Source organism: Rhinatrema bivittatum, chromosome 7 (genome assembly GCF_901001135.1).
Source record: "Rhinatrema bivittatum chromosome 7, aRhiBiv1.1, whole genome shotgun sequence".
Classification (NCBI taxonomy): Eukaryota; Metazoa; Chordata; class Amphibia; order Gymnophiona; family Rhinatrematidae; genus Rhinatrema; species Rhinatrema bivittatum.
The window spans coordinates 101,039,927-101,054,637 of NC_042621.1; the positions used below are offsets into that span (position 1 = coordinate 101,039,927).

The window sequence follows — 14,711 nt, forward strand, 5'->3', positions numbered from 1 at the left end:
ATAGCAAGGCATCGGCAAGCTTCTCAATGTACCCACAAATACACGGGGGCCCCTCATTCATTCACCTTCTGAGCAGTAACATGGTTTTTCTGTAAAAGATACGCGCGTACCCCCGAAAACCTACGCACACCGAGCCTATTTTGCATCGGCTCGACAGCGCGCACAAGCCCTGGGATGAGTGTGTGTCCCGGGGCTTTCCAAAATGGGTGGTCCAGGGGCGTAGCCGAGGTCCCAAGTGCTCCGGCACAGTGGCTGGGGCATGGCGCACCGGCAGCCGGCCGATGCGGGCAGGCGTAACTCCTGAGAAAAAGGTAGGGGGGGATTTAGTTAGGGCTGGGGGGTGAGTTAGATAGGGGAAGGGAGGGAAAGGTGGGGGGGGGGGGGGGAATTGAAAAAAAAGTTCCCTCCAAGGCCGCTCCGATTTCGGAGCGGCCTTGGATGGAACGGAGAAAGTCATCGGGGCTCCCCTTGGGCTCGGCGTGCACCCCCTTGCACGCACCGACCCTGGATTTTATAAACATGCACGCGGCAGCGCGCGCATGTTATAAAATCAGGTGTACATTTGTGCGCGCCGGGTAAAGCGCACGTGTAACATTTAAAATCTGCCCCTGTTTGTTTATGCACTTAAAGAACGCTAGCCTGGGATGAAAGCAGGAGCAAAATAGGATTTCACATCATCACAGCATATAAATAGGCGCTCAACTCTTGTTTGTAAGATTGTTTCATTACTTGCATTTTGTTCTATTTTAAGTTATTTTGGCTGTTTTTACTATGAAAGATCCATTGTAAAATTGCAGAGACCTGTGGATATAGCGGGATTAAATACGAAACAAAAAAAAAATATATATATACATAAGTGTAACTCACTCCACAGCCCATGCTAGGAAACTTGCCACCTCTGTCAGTTACAGATGGGAATGTATCAAAATCTTGTTGAGGTTTCATACTGTTTGACCTTGTTACCTTTTCTTGGAAGTTTAGTATTTCAATTCTTTTTATAGCTTTTTGGTAGTAGCAAAAAAAAAAAATAGATTTCTTCCTCAAATGTCTCTTATGTTGTTACAAGATTCCTTTAGAAAGGCTTTAAAACTGCCCTAAATATTAAAAAATTCAGTTGGGATATCAAAGGAGCGCAGAAAATGAGGTATCAGGCTGCTTATAAAGATCTGAAAAAAACAATTACTTAAATAGACAACCTCACCCCCAGCCTATTGTCTTTGGAGGAAAAACCCATTTGCTTTTATTTTAAAATGAAAAAAAATAAATAAAAATATCCAAGAACAAACTCATGTGTGTTCTTCTAACTGACATAGGAATGATGGCAGAAAAGGATGAAATGGTCCATCTAGGCTGCCCAGCAAGCTTAAGGTAGTAACCACTCTGTGCAGTTGTCCCCAATCCTTTTAATACCCATCAAAGCTTCAGCTAGTAACATTTTTTACTGGGGTGATGAGCTTTCTTGAAAATTCAGACCATGTTGCTTGAATGTGCTTTGCTTATGGACTTGGCTGTAGAAGCAGGCTTGTGCTTTTTCCCCTGTCTGCGTATCAGTAGCCCAGACCACAGAGGTACCTAAACAAAACCACAGCATCCTCCCCAACACAATAATGCAAACACTCTTTCCTCGGTGATTACACTGGCAGACAAGAACTTTGGCCTCTATTGTTCTTTCCTTGGGAAAAACAACACACACATTCTCTCTTTTGACTTTAACTAGGGCAGCACACAGCTATCTGTCCACCTTTGACCTCTCATAATCACCAATTCTCACTCTTGCCATCCCCTCCTGCATACTAAAAGTATCACTTCAAATGCAATGTGTCCAAAACCAAACCACTTCACTTCTCCTTCCCCACCTGAAAAAACAAAACACAAACACTTATCCTGGTACTCATTCCCCACCTTTCTTATGAGAACAAGGTGGTGGCTGTTCTATAAGGCTGAGATTTTGTAATTACCTTCCATCCTTTCCTCGTCGAGGCTCTAGATATATCTTCTCCCATCACTCTGCTGTTATCAGACCCTTTCCATCTCTACTGCAACAACCATCACCCACAGTCACAGGAGGAGGAGTGGAAGGAGAAACGGCAACAATCCTTGGGAACTTGGGCAAGTCACTTTATCTTCTGTTGTCTCAGCCACCCGGAGGAAACAGGGACTTACTGTTTCTGAATGGCTAAGAGGTCTATAAACCATCTTGAGCATTATTTGGAAAGGCGAGCTGCAAATATTATTTACTGCCTGGAATTCTGCAAGTTACTTATTGATTTTCTTTTCTACCACCTCTCCCCACACAGTCAGTCCAGAACACTACTACCAAAATTATCTTCCATCTCATTGCAACTGGCATAATCCAGTGGCCAAAGAAAAGGATTGGTATCAATCTCATCTGCTCATTGTTCCAAAATAAGCAGCTACGGTAATTAGCCAAGAAAATGGACAGAGATAACATAGTAGATGATAGCAGGTAAGGACTAATGGTTAGGTTTTAATAATACTGCAGTAGGATTATTTTAATTCAGTCTCTGTTGGCTTGCCCCAAACTGCTTAGAGAAGATTACAACTTGTGTGCAAAATACTGCAGCCAGACTTGTAGGGGGGGGATCTTAAGGGATCACGTTTTCTCTTCTTACGAAAATATTACACTGGCTTCCCATGGAGGCATGCTGCAAATGTAAATTCTCATGTTATTCTTCAAGGTAATACTAGATGTAGGGCCAAGTAAAATCTCTCTGTGTTCTTGAGAAATTTGCAGTCTTCTCAGGATAGATTATTATTTGCACTGCCACAAAACAGGTGGCCAGCTTAAACATAAGAACTGTCATGCTGGGTCAGACCAAGGTCCATCAAGCCCAGCATGCTGTCTTCGACAGTGGCCAAGCCAGGTCACAAGTACCTAGCAGATACCAATCTAATTCCTGTTACTCACTCCTAGGGATAGCAATGGCTTTCTCTATCCTGCCTGGCTAATAATGGTATTATGGACATTTCCTCCAGGAACCTGTCCAAACCTGGCTATGTTAATCACCTTGATCATGCACTCTGGTAACAAATTGCTCCGCTTTACCCATTCCACCCCACTCAATTTATAAACTTTTAGGATGTCCCCCTCTCAAGCTGAAGAGCCCTAGTTTGCATAGCCTCTCAGAGGAGCAATTCCATCCCCTTCATCACTGGTGTCGCTCTCCTCTGCACCTTTTCTAGTTCTGACACCTTTCTTTAGATGGGGAGGCCAGAACTGCACACAGTACTCAAGGTGTGGTTGAACCATGGCAATATGATATTTTCCATTTTCTTCTCCATTCCTAACATCCTATGTGCTTTTTTGACTGCCGCCACACACTGAGGCAAGGATTTCAACATATTGTCCACAAGAAGTCCAAAATCGTTTTCCTGGGAAGTGACTCCCAATACAGAACCCAGCATCATGTACTTGTGGTTCAGATGTTTCCCTATTTGCATCACTTTGTACTTTTCCACATTAAATTTCATCTGCCATTCAGTTGCCCAGTCTCCTAGTCTCACAAGGTCCTTCTGCAGTTCTTCGCAATCACTGCTGTTATAATAAATTTGAATAATTGTGTGTCTGCAAATTTGATTTCCTCCCGCGTCGTTCCCTTTTGCAGATTATTTATGAACATGTTAAACAGCACAGGTCCCAGTATCATCCCTCTGGTACTCCACTAACGACCTTCATCCATTTGGAAAACTGAACATTTAGTCCTACCCTAGGTTTCTGGCCTTTTAATCTGTTACCAAGCCACTTAAGAGTACAAGAAGTTGGGCAGTTTCCATCCTGGAACCTGCACTGTGGCATCTGCTACAGAGTGTATTCCCCCTTCAGAATGATTGTTCTGCATTTCAGGAATTTATTAAGACTTAGCTGTTTCAACAATTGCTCAATTACAATGTTCTTGATACGAAGACGTAAAAGATTTGAGGGCTGCAGAAGGGATTAACGATGGGTTGTGGGCTGGGATTTTTAAACTGATGAACAGTTGTGTGTTTTTAGGATAATGTCTTTAGATTTTTAGAATTGTATATTGGATGTTTTTATTAGGTTTGTACACCACTATGGGCTGAGTGGATATGACTGTCTAAAATGTGATTTATTTATAAATACTAGCCTTCACTTAATTTAGTATTAATATCATAAGGAGTTATGGCAAGTCACTAGCACAGAAATTCACCTTCCCAGGGGTGCAGGAAAAACACTTTACAAATTCCAAAGCACTTCCAACATATTTCCTTATCAATCTAAATGTTCTTTAGTATTTGTAGTAATATGTTCTTATTATCTTGTTAGCTGCTTTGAATCTTCTTGCAGAAAGGCGAGATAATGTAAAATAGAAAATAAATAAAAGCAGTAGTAAGGAAAAGCCAAAATGACAACATGAAGAGAGATGTTGCTTATGAGCTCCATGGTCACATCTTGACAATTTTTTCCTTGTTCCCCATTTACATGGGTGAGCATAAGGGTTCAACTTGGAAGAAGTCCCCAGCTTCTTCTATGATAAGCCCAGCTTTGCAAGACTTCCATTCTGGACCTTACGGCAGCTCTACCCTCCTGTTCCATCGGTGGCATCTGCTGCCGATTCAGAGTTGGGAACGGCTGACTGGCCGGACTGCACCACAGCCTCCGGTTCATGATGAGGAGTTTCAGGTACGGGAACCATCGGTCTCCCTCCCGCTTGAGCATCTAAGACTGTGGCTGAGAATGCGTGAATCCCAGGTCTTGTGAGAAGAGGCAGCCCCTCACAGTTCCAGCTGCAGGTTTGAAGGGGCCCCGTCTGTTCCTGCAGCTGTGGGGATGGTGAACACCATGAACCAACTACAGGGACAATGGCTACTACCCTTCCCAGAGGTAAATGCGGCCATTTTAGGACCTTGAACAAGACCCTCTTTGGTGAAACCAGATGTTGTTGCTTTAGATACTCTACAGAATGGCCTTGCTTTTGCTGAGTAAACTATAACCTCACTGGCAACACTTACTATAGAAATGCATATCAGAATAAAGCCTCAGGAGATAAGTTCGGTTTCCTAAGTGAAGAGGATTGTGAAAATGGAACAAACTTCTGTTCAATTAACATCACTGCAAATGACTATGACTCAAGAGAAAAATGTTACACCCCAGAGATGTAAAAAGTTGGAGAACTCTATTAGATATTTAAATCTAACAGGGTCATTCTTTATTGTGCGATGTGCCGGTATTATTAAAATTAGGGGGAGGGGAGGAGTGTGGGCGGAGTTATCTCTCGGCAGTGCTGCAGGCGATGCTTTTCACATGACCGCTGGCAGCACCGCAGGAAATAACTGCATCTTTTCCCATGGCGCTATGGGGGGGGGTGCAATAGCATGCGGTGCGGCTGCACTGCCCACTATCGCCCCCCCCCCCGGCCTTTTTTTTTTTTGTGACAAATCATTATGCTATAAATATAGCAGAATGATGAATCTAGGTGTTAGACTTAAATTTTCCAAAATCTTCTCTTCTATCCCATAAGAATTTTGTCAAATATCTGAAAGAAATTTCTGATGGAGCTATTCCACCTACAAGTGAACTTTTCTTTTTACCTTCTTCAAAGAAAATGGTAGGAGAAGCTGGGGTGTGATGAGTGGAAGAGACTGCTGCAAATCTCTGGAATAATTTAGATTTAACTAAAATTTCCTTGAATAATTTGAGTATGAAGTAAACAGAGCGACACGTCTTGCTACATTTGCATTTCCTCAGGATTGTGATAAAATATTGAAACTTTATTTTTGAATCAGATTCCATTTAAGGGCTCAAGATATGGATTTTTGTCACACGATACAGGAAAGAAAGGACAATTTTTGATCATGCACCAAGAGGCCTCAGCTTTAGGGGGCAGTGTACAATGTATTCTTTGATGTTCTGGTATTAGATATATTTTTGAGCCCTTTCAGTTGTGTGATTTTTTTTGGATAAGAAGCTGGAGAAGGCTAAAATCTTTTCTTTTTTGTTTGTATAAAAAGGTTTATTTGATGTATTCTTTCAGTTCATTCTTGTAATTGTTTGGATTTATTGCTCGTCTGTAAATAGTTTCTATTTTCCTTTGATGTGTCCCAATGTCCCTGGGTTCTCTTTGGCCCCCCTTCTGTCTCTTGTTTGTGGATCTCTCTACCTGCTACTCATTTCTTTTCAGATACTGGAACTAATGTATTTATCCTCATCACTGTGCTTTTGCTCTATCAAGATGTATTTGGTTTCTAACTGAAATGCAAAAACAAATTAAAAGTAACCATTCCATTTCTTCAAGGATTATTTGTACTACTTCTTTCATTTACAAATTTAAAAAGAATAGCAGAAAAAGTTAGCTAATAAGATGAGACAGTAGAGCTATGTATTCAGCTTTGCTCTGCCTGTGCTCACACAATAAAAACATTTTCTGAGCCCAATTTTTAAATGGTATATTACTAAGTTAATTTGTATGAGCTACTGGCCTTCTTTTGCCTAGCTCTTACAAAGACCAGATTCCTTTAACGATATGAGTATATGTAACAAAGTTCATGCAATATCCCAAACTACACATTCACCAATGGCAGCAATCAAGAAGACACGGTGCCTGGTCCAAAAGCCCAAGATCAGTAACGTATGCTTCCTTGACAAGGACCTTAGTTCAAGAATGACCACAGTCCTCTCATGCCTCAGGCCCTAACAATAAAATTACACAAATCTTAGAGAGCCAGAATAAATGTATCAAACATACAAAATTTATTTGAACAAACCACCTATATATAAACCTGTATAGACAAGGCAGGATGCAGCCTTCTTTTGCAGCCCCTGGTAATTGGACATAATAGTTTGTTTCTTAGTCATCTGAAAGTGTTTGCATGCAGTTTCTAAAGGGGAAGGGAACTGAGGAGGGGAAAAAAAAAAAAGCCCAGAATGAATTGTTATGCTATCTCAGACACCCCCTTCTCCCCCAAATCCACTTCTGATAAGTTCACAATAACTGAAGTTCCTCTCCTCTGGCTGAAGTCCTTCTGTGGTTGAGATACCCATTGGAAGGACAAAGCAGAAGCTTTATAAAGTTGAGCACAAATAACAGTACTGATTGTGGTGGCTAGAAGGGCAAATAAATGTATAAAATAAAATATAGAACTGGCCTAAAGCTAGAGTTACAGGCAGCTCCCAAATCCAGTTTGCAAGGTGCTCACAGATACCTCCTGAAGCTAGGGTTGCTGCACAGAAAGCCCAGCATCCCTTGTAATCCTGTTTATAAAGCTAGGAGCTCCTCCCATCCCTGATCCCAGGGACTGCTATGCTGCAACTCTTCTTGGGCTCAAGTTAATGGTCAGCAGTAGACACAGGCTTCAAAGGCCATTATGGCTACAAGGCCAATGCCAGAAATGAAAACATATTTAAGATAAGTGGGAGTGCCAGCCAAAATCTTTTAGGTGCCAAGGCAAAAAAATGTGTTTTTCCTTGTAATCCTATATTGTTTTTGTTGTCCACTTTTGGGATTTTAATTGCTTTTTTTGCACTCTCTTGTTTTGTCTACCAAAAGCAACTTGCTGGGCAGACTGAATGGACCATTTGGTGTTTATCTGGTATCATTTTCTAATGTTACTATATTTCAGATTTCCTTTCATTTTTGTCTGTTTTTCCTTTGGTTTTCTTGCATTTTTTTTTTTTTATCATTTTTTTATTTTTTTTTGCTTGAGGATTTTTTTTTAGTTGTTTGTTTGGGTTTTTTTTTTTTTTTAATTTATTTACTCTGCTTGTTTTTACTCTTCACTCTCTAGCCTCTCTTCTATTGTGGCCAGAAGCAGCCCCCCTGGCCTGGATCAATAGCAGGCATCAAGTGCCAATCCTTAGACACCTGGACAACCTGGCACCTGGGAATTTTCCACCTTTGGACAATGCCCACCAGGAGGAGAGAACTGAACGCCATTCATTTATTATAACCTGCTGGAAAAGCCCTAACGTGAGTTGCTTCCTCCTTATCCTACTACATAAAGTGACTACACTACTTAGCTGTATAAGAAAAATGATGGGAAATATGAAAAACCTGGTGAAAAGTAGTACATTAGGTTAAGTGCTGTAACCTGAGAGTGCACCCTCGCAGGCTCCTTCACTTTCCTTCCCTTCAAGGCAACTGGATGGTGCTGCAATATCAGATTTAAAGTTAAGTAATCTTGAGCAACTGGCAGTCAGAAGGAAAGAAGTCTGAGGTATAATAAAAGAAGAAATCCTAAAGAAGAGGAGATCTTAAATCCCCCACCCTTTATCTCCATGGCTAGAAAATACAAATGTGCATGCTTCTCTGCCAAGAACCTTTTTTTTTTTTTTTTTTTTAAAGATGTCCAATTCCTCAGTCCCCCCCCTCCCCCCCCCCGGGCTCTTTTGTCCTTTCACCTCAATCAGACCCACCCTCTTCTAGGGCTATAGTGCCATGAACTTACATTCACAAACACCCAGGGCTTTCTACCCTCATATTTACCCTCTCCAATTTCCTATACGACCCAACCGTCACAGCAAGAGTCCTTAGCCGGGGGCCGCAGAGCACAGTTCCTTCCAGAATCTGGTCCACAGGCATCCTAACTGGTCACCAGACGTTGCCATTGTGTGATAAGTAGGACTCCCACTCCTACCCCCAGAAGCTAAGAATATGCTACCTCTCTGCAGCTTCTTCTACTCCCACTGAACTGAGAAGCAGAAGCTAGGTTCAGAAATGAAAGCCTGCTGAGAACCCACCAGGATGTCCTGGAGCAGAAGGATTTGCAACAAAACTACAGACCTGCAATCTCAAATTATTGCTCAACACTCCCTACCAATGTGCCTCAGCTCTTTTCTAAAGCCAGCAACTCCATGGGCAAGGTGAGTTTAGTCTCCGTGCAGAGCCAATAACTGGCCTCCCTACTGAGAACATTCATTAAGGAAACTCTGATTTATTTTGTCATTGTGGACCCTTGTCTTCAGAACTGGTCTCAAGATCACTACCTGCTTGAAGTGCCCAGCGCTGAAACATGTAGGCATGCTCTTTCAGTTACTGGACCCTGTTATGGAAGGCTTTACCAAATGAGCTATGATTTTTACAAGACATAAAAATGTTTAGGAAACAGCTCAAGGCATTCCTTTTTCAGGAAGCCTTTGCAGATATTCTTACATAAGATGACTCTTGATTTTCTTTTTGTATAATATATAGTTGTTTATCAGTATTTCATTCTGTGTCTTATTAATTTTCGTATTTTGTGTTTTATTTGAATCCACCTAGTAAATAAAGACCAATTACTCAAATTACCCCAACAAATTCCAGTCGTCGTGATGACTGGAAATCACTTTTCAAAATATAAACATATACTTAAACATAAACATATAATATATACTTTTGTTGGCGCATCAGGCGCCAACAAAAGTACGCTGGATTTTAGTAGATATGCACGTAGCCGCTAAAATCCTGGATCGGCGCGCTCAAGGCTGCCGATTTCGTGTAGCTGGTGCGCGCCGAGCCGCACAGCCTGCCGCCGTTCCCTCCAAGGCCGCTCCGATTTCAGAGCGGCCTCGGAGGGAACTCGCTTTCGCCCTCCCCTCACCTTCCCCTCCCTTCCTCTATCTAACCCACCCGCCTGGCCCTATCTAGACCCCCCCCCTACCTTTGTCGGGGGATTTACGCCTCCCGGAGGGAGAAGTAAATCCCCGCGCGCCAGCGGGCCGCTAGCGCGCCGAGACCTGGGGGCGGTTCCGGATGGTGTGGCCACGCCCCTGGACCGCCCTGGGCCAAAACCACGCCCCCAAGCCCGCCCCCAAAACGCCGCGCCGATCCGACACGCCCCCGACACGCCCCCCTCGAAAAACCCCGGGACTTACGCGAGTCCCGGGGCTCTGCGCGCGCCGGTAGGCCTATGGAACATAGGCGCACCAGCGCGCAAGGCCCTGCTCGCGTAAATCCGGGCGGATTTACACAAGCAGGGCTTTTAAAATCCGCCCCTTAGTAAATCAGGCCCCTAAAAGTGATATAAAACCATTGTCAGTTTTAATCTAAGCGCTAGAAATGCTGATTCTAAGTCTTTTAAAAGACATACTCCTTTTCATCTATTTTGCTATCTATTTTTATGAGGTCCATATTCAGTCACTGTCTGGAAAGCAAAGTTAGCCGGATAAACCTATCTGACTAACTTTGGCGGTATATTCAATAGCGCAGCCAATGATTGAACATAGCCGGTTTTCTTAAAGCTAGCCAGCTAACTTTATCCAGTTAATTTCAGGATAGCTCGTTGATTCGACCAGACTTTCAGGCCAATACAGTACAGACGCGTAAAAAAAGTGCAGCAGTGCCGGGCGCCCGCATGTTTGACGCGCACACATTTTGGTTTTCAAGCCGCTCGATTCAGTATTCAAATTATACGCAAATCCAAGCGGCGGCAAAGGAACGTCAAAAGCGTGCCTATGAAGCGGTAGGCGTTCGCAATCCATTTTACTGTATAGAGCGGTATACAGCGCCTATACAGTATCCAGGGTGCGCTGGCGCCATACCTGTCATTTCAAACGTCATTTCAGCATGTAAGTGGATGGTTCTTTTCTATAGACCCCACATGGACACCGGGGCCGCTGCCCTGAGCATCTGGATGTCCTTGATCGGAGGTCACCCCCAACCTTCCACGTCCGGGCGCTTAAGGACGTGCAAGGACGTCCAGGCTTCTGTGAAGGTCGGGGCCTCCGAGCATGGATGCCCGTAAGGAGACGGGAACGCTACCTTCCAACGTCCATGGCCGCTGCCTTCAGCGCCCGCCCGGACGTCCAAGGTCGAGGCTTCTGTTCATGGACGTTCCCGCCTCTTCCCAGGCATCCATGATCGGAGGCCCCGCTGCCTTCGGCATCCGGGCAGGTCGGGGCCTCCGAGCATGGACGCCCGGAAACAGACGGGAACGCTACCATCTAGAATTTGCTTGCCGAGCATTTCTTATTCTACTTCTCAACCGAATGAAAAAGATCGCCAGAGGCAATATATGCATGTTGTCCATGACGCTGTCCGGTCCCCGAAGCTGACTGAACACCACACTAACGCCAGGGACAGGGTAGGCGGAAAATATAGAGGTTAAAGAAGCGGTAAATAAGCAGGTTAAAGACGCGAGAATTTGGGCGCGCATTACCGTATCGGGGGGAATAGATAATCCGATCATTAACATATCATATACATGCGGCGGGCAGAAAAGGATACGCGTCTTTTTCGGCAAGCGCTAAGGATGCGTAAAAGCTGATACTGAATTGTGCGTCCGTCTTACGCGCTCAAAACGTGTATCCAAAGCGGGTTAAAAGCCGCGCAACCACGGCCGCGCTTTACTGTATCGGCCCGTTTGCTGGCTAATTTAGTTGGCTAACTCTAAATATCGGAGTTAGCCAGATAACTTAGCCGACTATCTCAACTCTTCCCAATTACGGACCCTTATCTGGCTAAATTCTAGTAACCTAACTTGTTAGCAGGCTAGAATTTAGCAAGAAGAGTTCCCACATTTTCATTTACCCGGACCTCTCTCTCCATGTCTATAATATGTTTAGTGTCTACTGTTGGCAAATGGTGGGGTGTGCATGTGCATAGGTATGTTCATTTTGAGCTATGCACATATCTCAAAACTTACTTGCATAGCTCAAAGAGTATTCAAGTTGCTCAAAATGTATGCATTCTGCACTATGGGTACATGTACATGATTCTTGGCTGCATGTAATCATTAGCACATGAGGACATCACAAATCATGGAAAGATGAATACAATCTTTAGGTAAGCAAGCACTGGGGTCAGGCTGGGGCAGTCAGGGTATGCTGAGGTGGAGCTGGGGAGGAGGGGAAGAGAATACTAGGGGTTGGATGGGGAAGGTCAGAATGTGCAGAAACTGAGCTGGGGAGGAGCAGAACAAATTTGATAGGGTCCAGATAGGAGGGAGGGGAGTCAAAGTGAAATGGGGGTCAGATCAGGAAAAGAGGGTGGGGGAACATAAGAACATGCCATACGGGTCAGACCAAGGGTCCAACAAGCTTAGCATCCTGTTTCCAACAGTGGCCAATCCAGGCCATAAGAACCTGGCAAGAACCCAAAAACTAAGTCTATCCCATGCTGCTGTTGCAGTGGCTATTTTCTAAGTCAACTTAATTAATAGCAGGTAATGGACTTCTCCTCCAAGATCTTATCCAATCCTTTTTTAAACCCAGCTGGGGTCAGAGTATGCCATGATCAAGCTGAAGAAGGAGTATGCCGAGGTTGGGCTGTAAGGGAGGGCTGTGCTATGGTGGGAGGGGGGGAGGGTAGTGCTGGGGTCTGCCTGTAGAGAGAAAGTGCTGAACACTCCCAATATGACACATCCTCCATAGAATGCTTAACAGATTATCAGCTAGTTTTCAAATGAATGCATTACGGTCATCCAACATGAGGAAAATCCAGTGGTCTGTGGGCCAATGACAACCATAAAAATTCATATAGCCATATTTCATTACTCAATGGCCAAGATTCAGATGAACCTAGGTCCTGTCACCATGGGTTCATCTCCCCACCACTCAATCATATTCCAAGCAGGACTGTATCACAGTCCTGAATGTAATCTGCTTTGAAGTGCCTGAAAAGCAGAATATAAATCAAATAAATAAATAGTCAACATTCTATTACAGCATCCTCTTTTTCTTCACCAAAGCATAACAACTATGGCTGAAAACTTCTCTGTTGCCACTAATCCCCTTCTGTCTGTAAGAGATGCCACTATATTTAGAAAGTCATCATGCATCCTAGACTCCTTTTCAAAGACACATAATGAAATTCATCCAACTGAAAAGATTCTAAACACCCACTCCTCCACCTCTACACACATAACTGGTATACCAGAATGCCCAACAATTTCTGTGTCTCTCTACCAAACACAAATACTATGGAAATTGCCAAGAGACTAAAAATAAAAAATGTAGAAACTCAAAAAGTGTCTCTCTACAACGAATAAATGTCTATCTCAAGCAAGTGATGAGAAACACAGCCTGGATTTGATTTCAACAAATGTTCTGTAAAATTCCTTTGTTCAGTTCCAAAGGTCTGAGGATTTTGCAATATTTACTTAGAGAAGAAAGGTGATACTAAAGTTCCAATTACATTAAAAATAGGCTAGCTCTACAGTATAATTAGCAAACAGCACAACAAAAGGTGCAAGTAGCAATGACATTTAAAGCATTCCAGTATATATATATATATATATATATATATACATATATATATATATATATATATATATCTCATTAGTCCAGGCTCATCCTATTTTTTTTAATAGGTTTCATCCTCTTGCTTTGTCCATGGTCATAATGTTTTTGTGCGTGCAGAGTGGTCAAGTGGCAAGGTATAAATCCTCTCTTTTGTACATGTTCTCACTCTCAATCAAAATGCCAAGAAACGACCATCCTCAGCTCATGGTTCAAACCTTACAGCCACTCTTAGCCAAAAAGAGACAGAGAAATGATATAGTAAACTTGGGTTCTAATCTGACTGGCATTGGCCTCTATGGTTAGGAAAACTGAAGAACAGGGTGGCCCATGGAAAAGTAGCCTGCCTCCAATACCAGTGCATTAGAGGCAGGCTACCTTTCCATGGGCCACCCTGTATAACAGGCTAAAAAAATATATGTCTACATATCATAACTTATGGTGAACTGGCCATTGAGTAACTTACCCATCTCTCCCTTTGCTGACAATCTTCACCTCAAAGTAGTAGATACCACAGGCTGCTGGTATGGGGTGGGTAGCACGAACCGACGCAGCATCCTTATGATTTTTTCCATGGCCTAAAGAAACATGAAAAAAAGGGGGTGTGGAGAGATTACTACCAGAAGATGCTGCCCCCAATAGTTCTCTAAACAGAAAACACAACCATGTAGCAACAGGAAATTGAGACAGTGTCTCAGGAAGAGGAATCCTCCATACCCACAGAAATTATACATGAAGATTTAGAGAGACAGTTACAAGTATGAACCTAGACTTCCACCATATAAATGCCTTACACTACAGTCTCGTCTTTGCAGTTTTCTCTTTTCTTTAAATCTCATCCTAAAGTAATGAAGAAAATCACAAGTTCACAAATGGGTATTTAAAAAAAAAAAAATCAGTATTTTACTACAAACAGGTTACAAAAAAAATTAAACTATTACGATCAAAAAAGGAAAAGAATTATTAATCACTCCACATCTTCATGCCTTTATTGTACCAGAAACGGGGGGGGGGGGGGGGGGAGGAAGTGTAGAAGACATATATAATAGCATCCGGCGTGCAAGAAAAGAACAAATATGAACGAAAATAAACCATGAACTAAGCTTTCAGTAGATACATTTTCCTTAAGCAATTAAAGCCAACTGAGAGATCAATCCCTAACGAAAAGAGTCATACAGCAAATCCCCTAAAGCTCCCAAGTCCAATGTAACATTCAACTTCTAGATATTCCTAAAAACACAGGGATCGAAACAAAATCAGCTAAAAAGGGAGGACAGAACAGCTCAAAATGGAGAAAAATACAAGAAGAACGGAACCTTCCCAGCTCCAATTTCCTAGTCCCAGCAACAAGATATGACACTGCAAATTACAGGCAAGAATACAGAGAGATAAACTTGTGGAACAGCCCAAAGAAAAGCAAATAACCACCGTAGCCAGGGTAAATGGGAGATGACACGACTTCCGAACAAAACAAAAAAACCATAGAGAAAGTTAGTTTAAAAAAGCATATCGAAATGAT

The 14,711-nt window shown here is 42.9% G+C and overlaps 1 protein-coding gene across 2 annotated transcripts in view; it reads right to left on the minus strand.

The window, feature by feature from the left end:
- Positions 1 to 14,711, minus strand: part of RANBP10 (RAN binding protein 10) — a 239,138-nt gene that overhangs the window by 223,792 nt on the left and 635 nt on the right. For both annotated transcript variants that reach the window (XM_029608819.1, XM_029608820.1), the window contains exon 2: positions 13,659 to 13,770. In XM_029608819.1, coding sequence (XP_029464679.1) covers positions 13,659 to 13,770 — 112 coding nt within the window. The remainder of the gene's footprint in view (positions 1 to 13,658; positions 13,771 to 14,711) is intronic.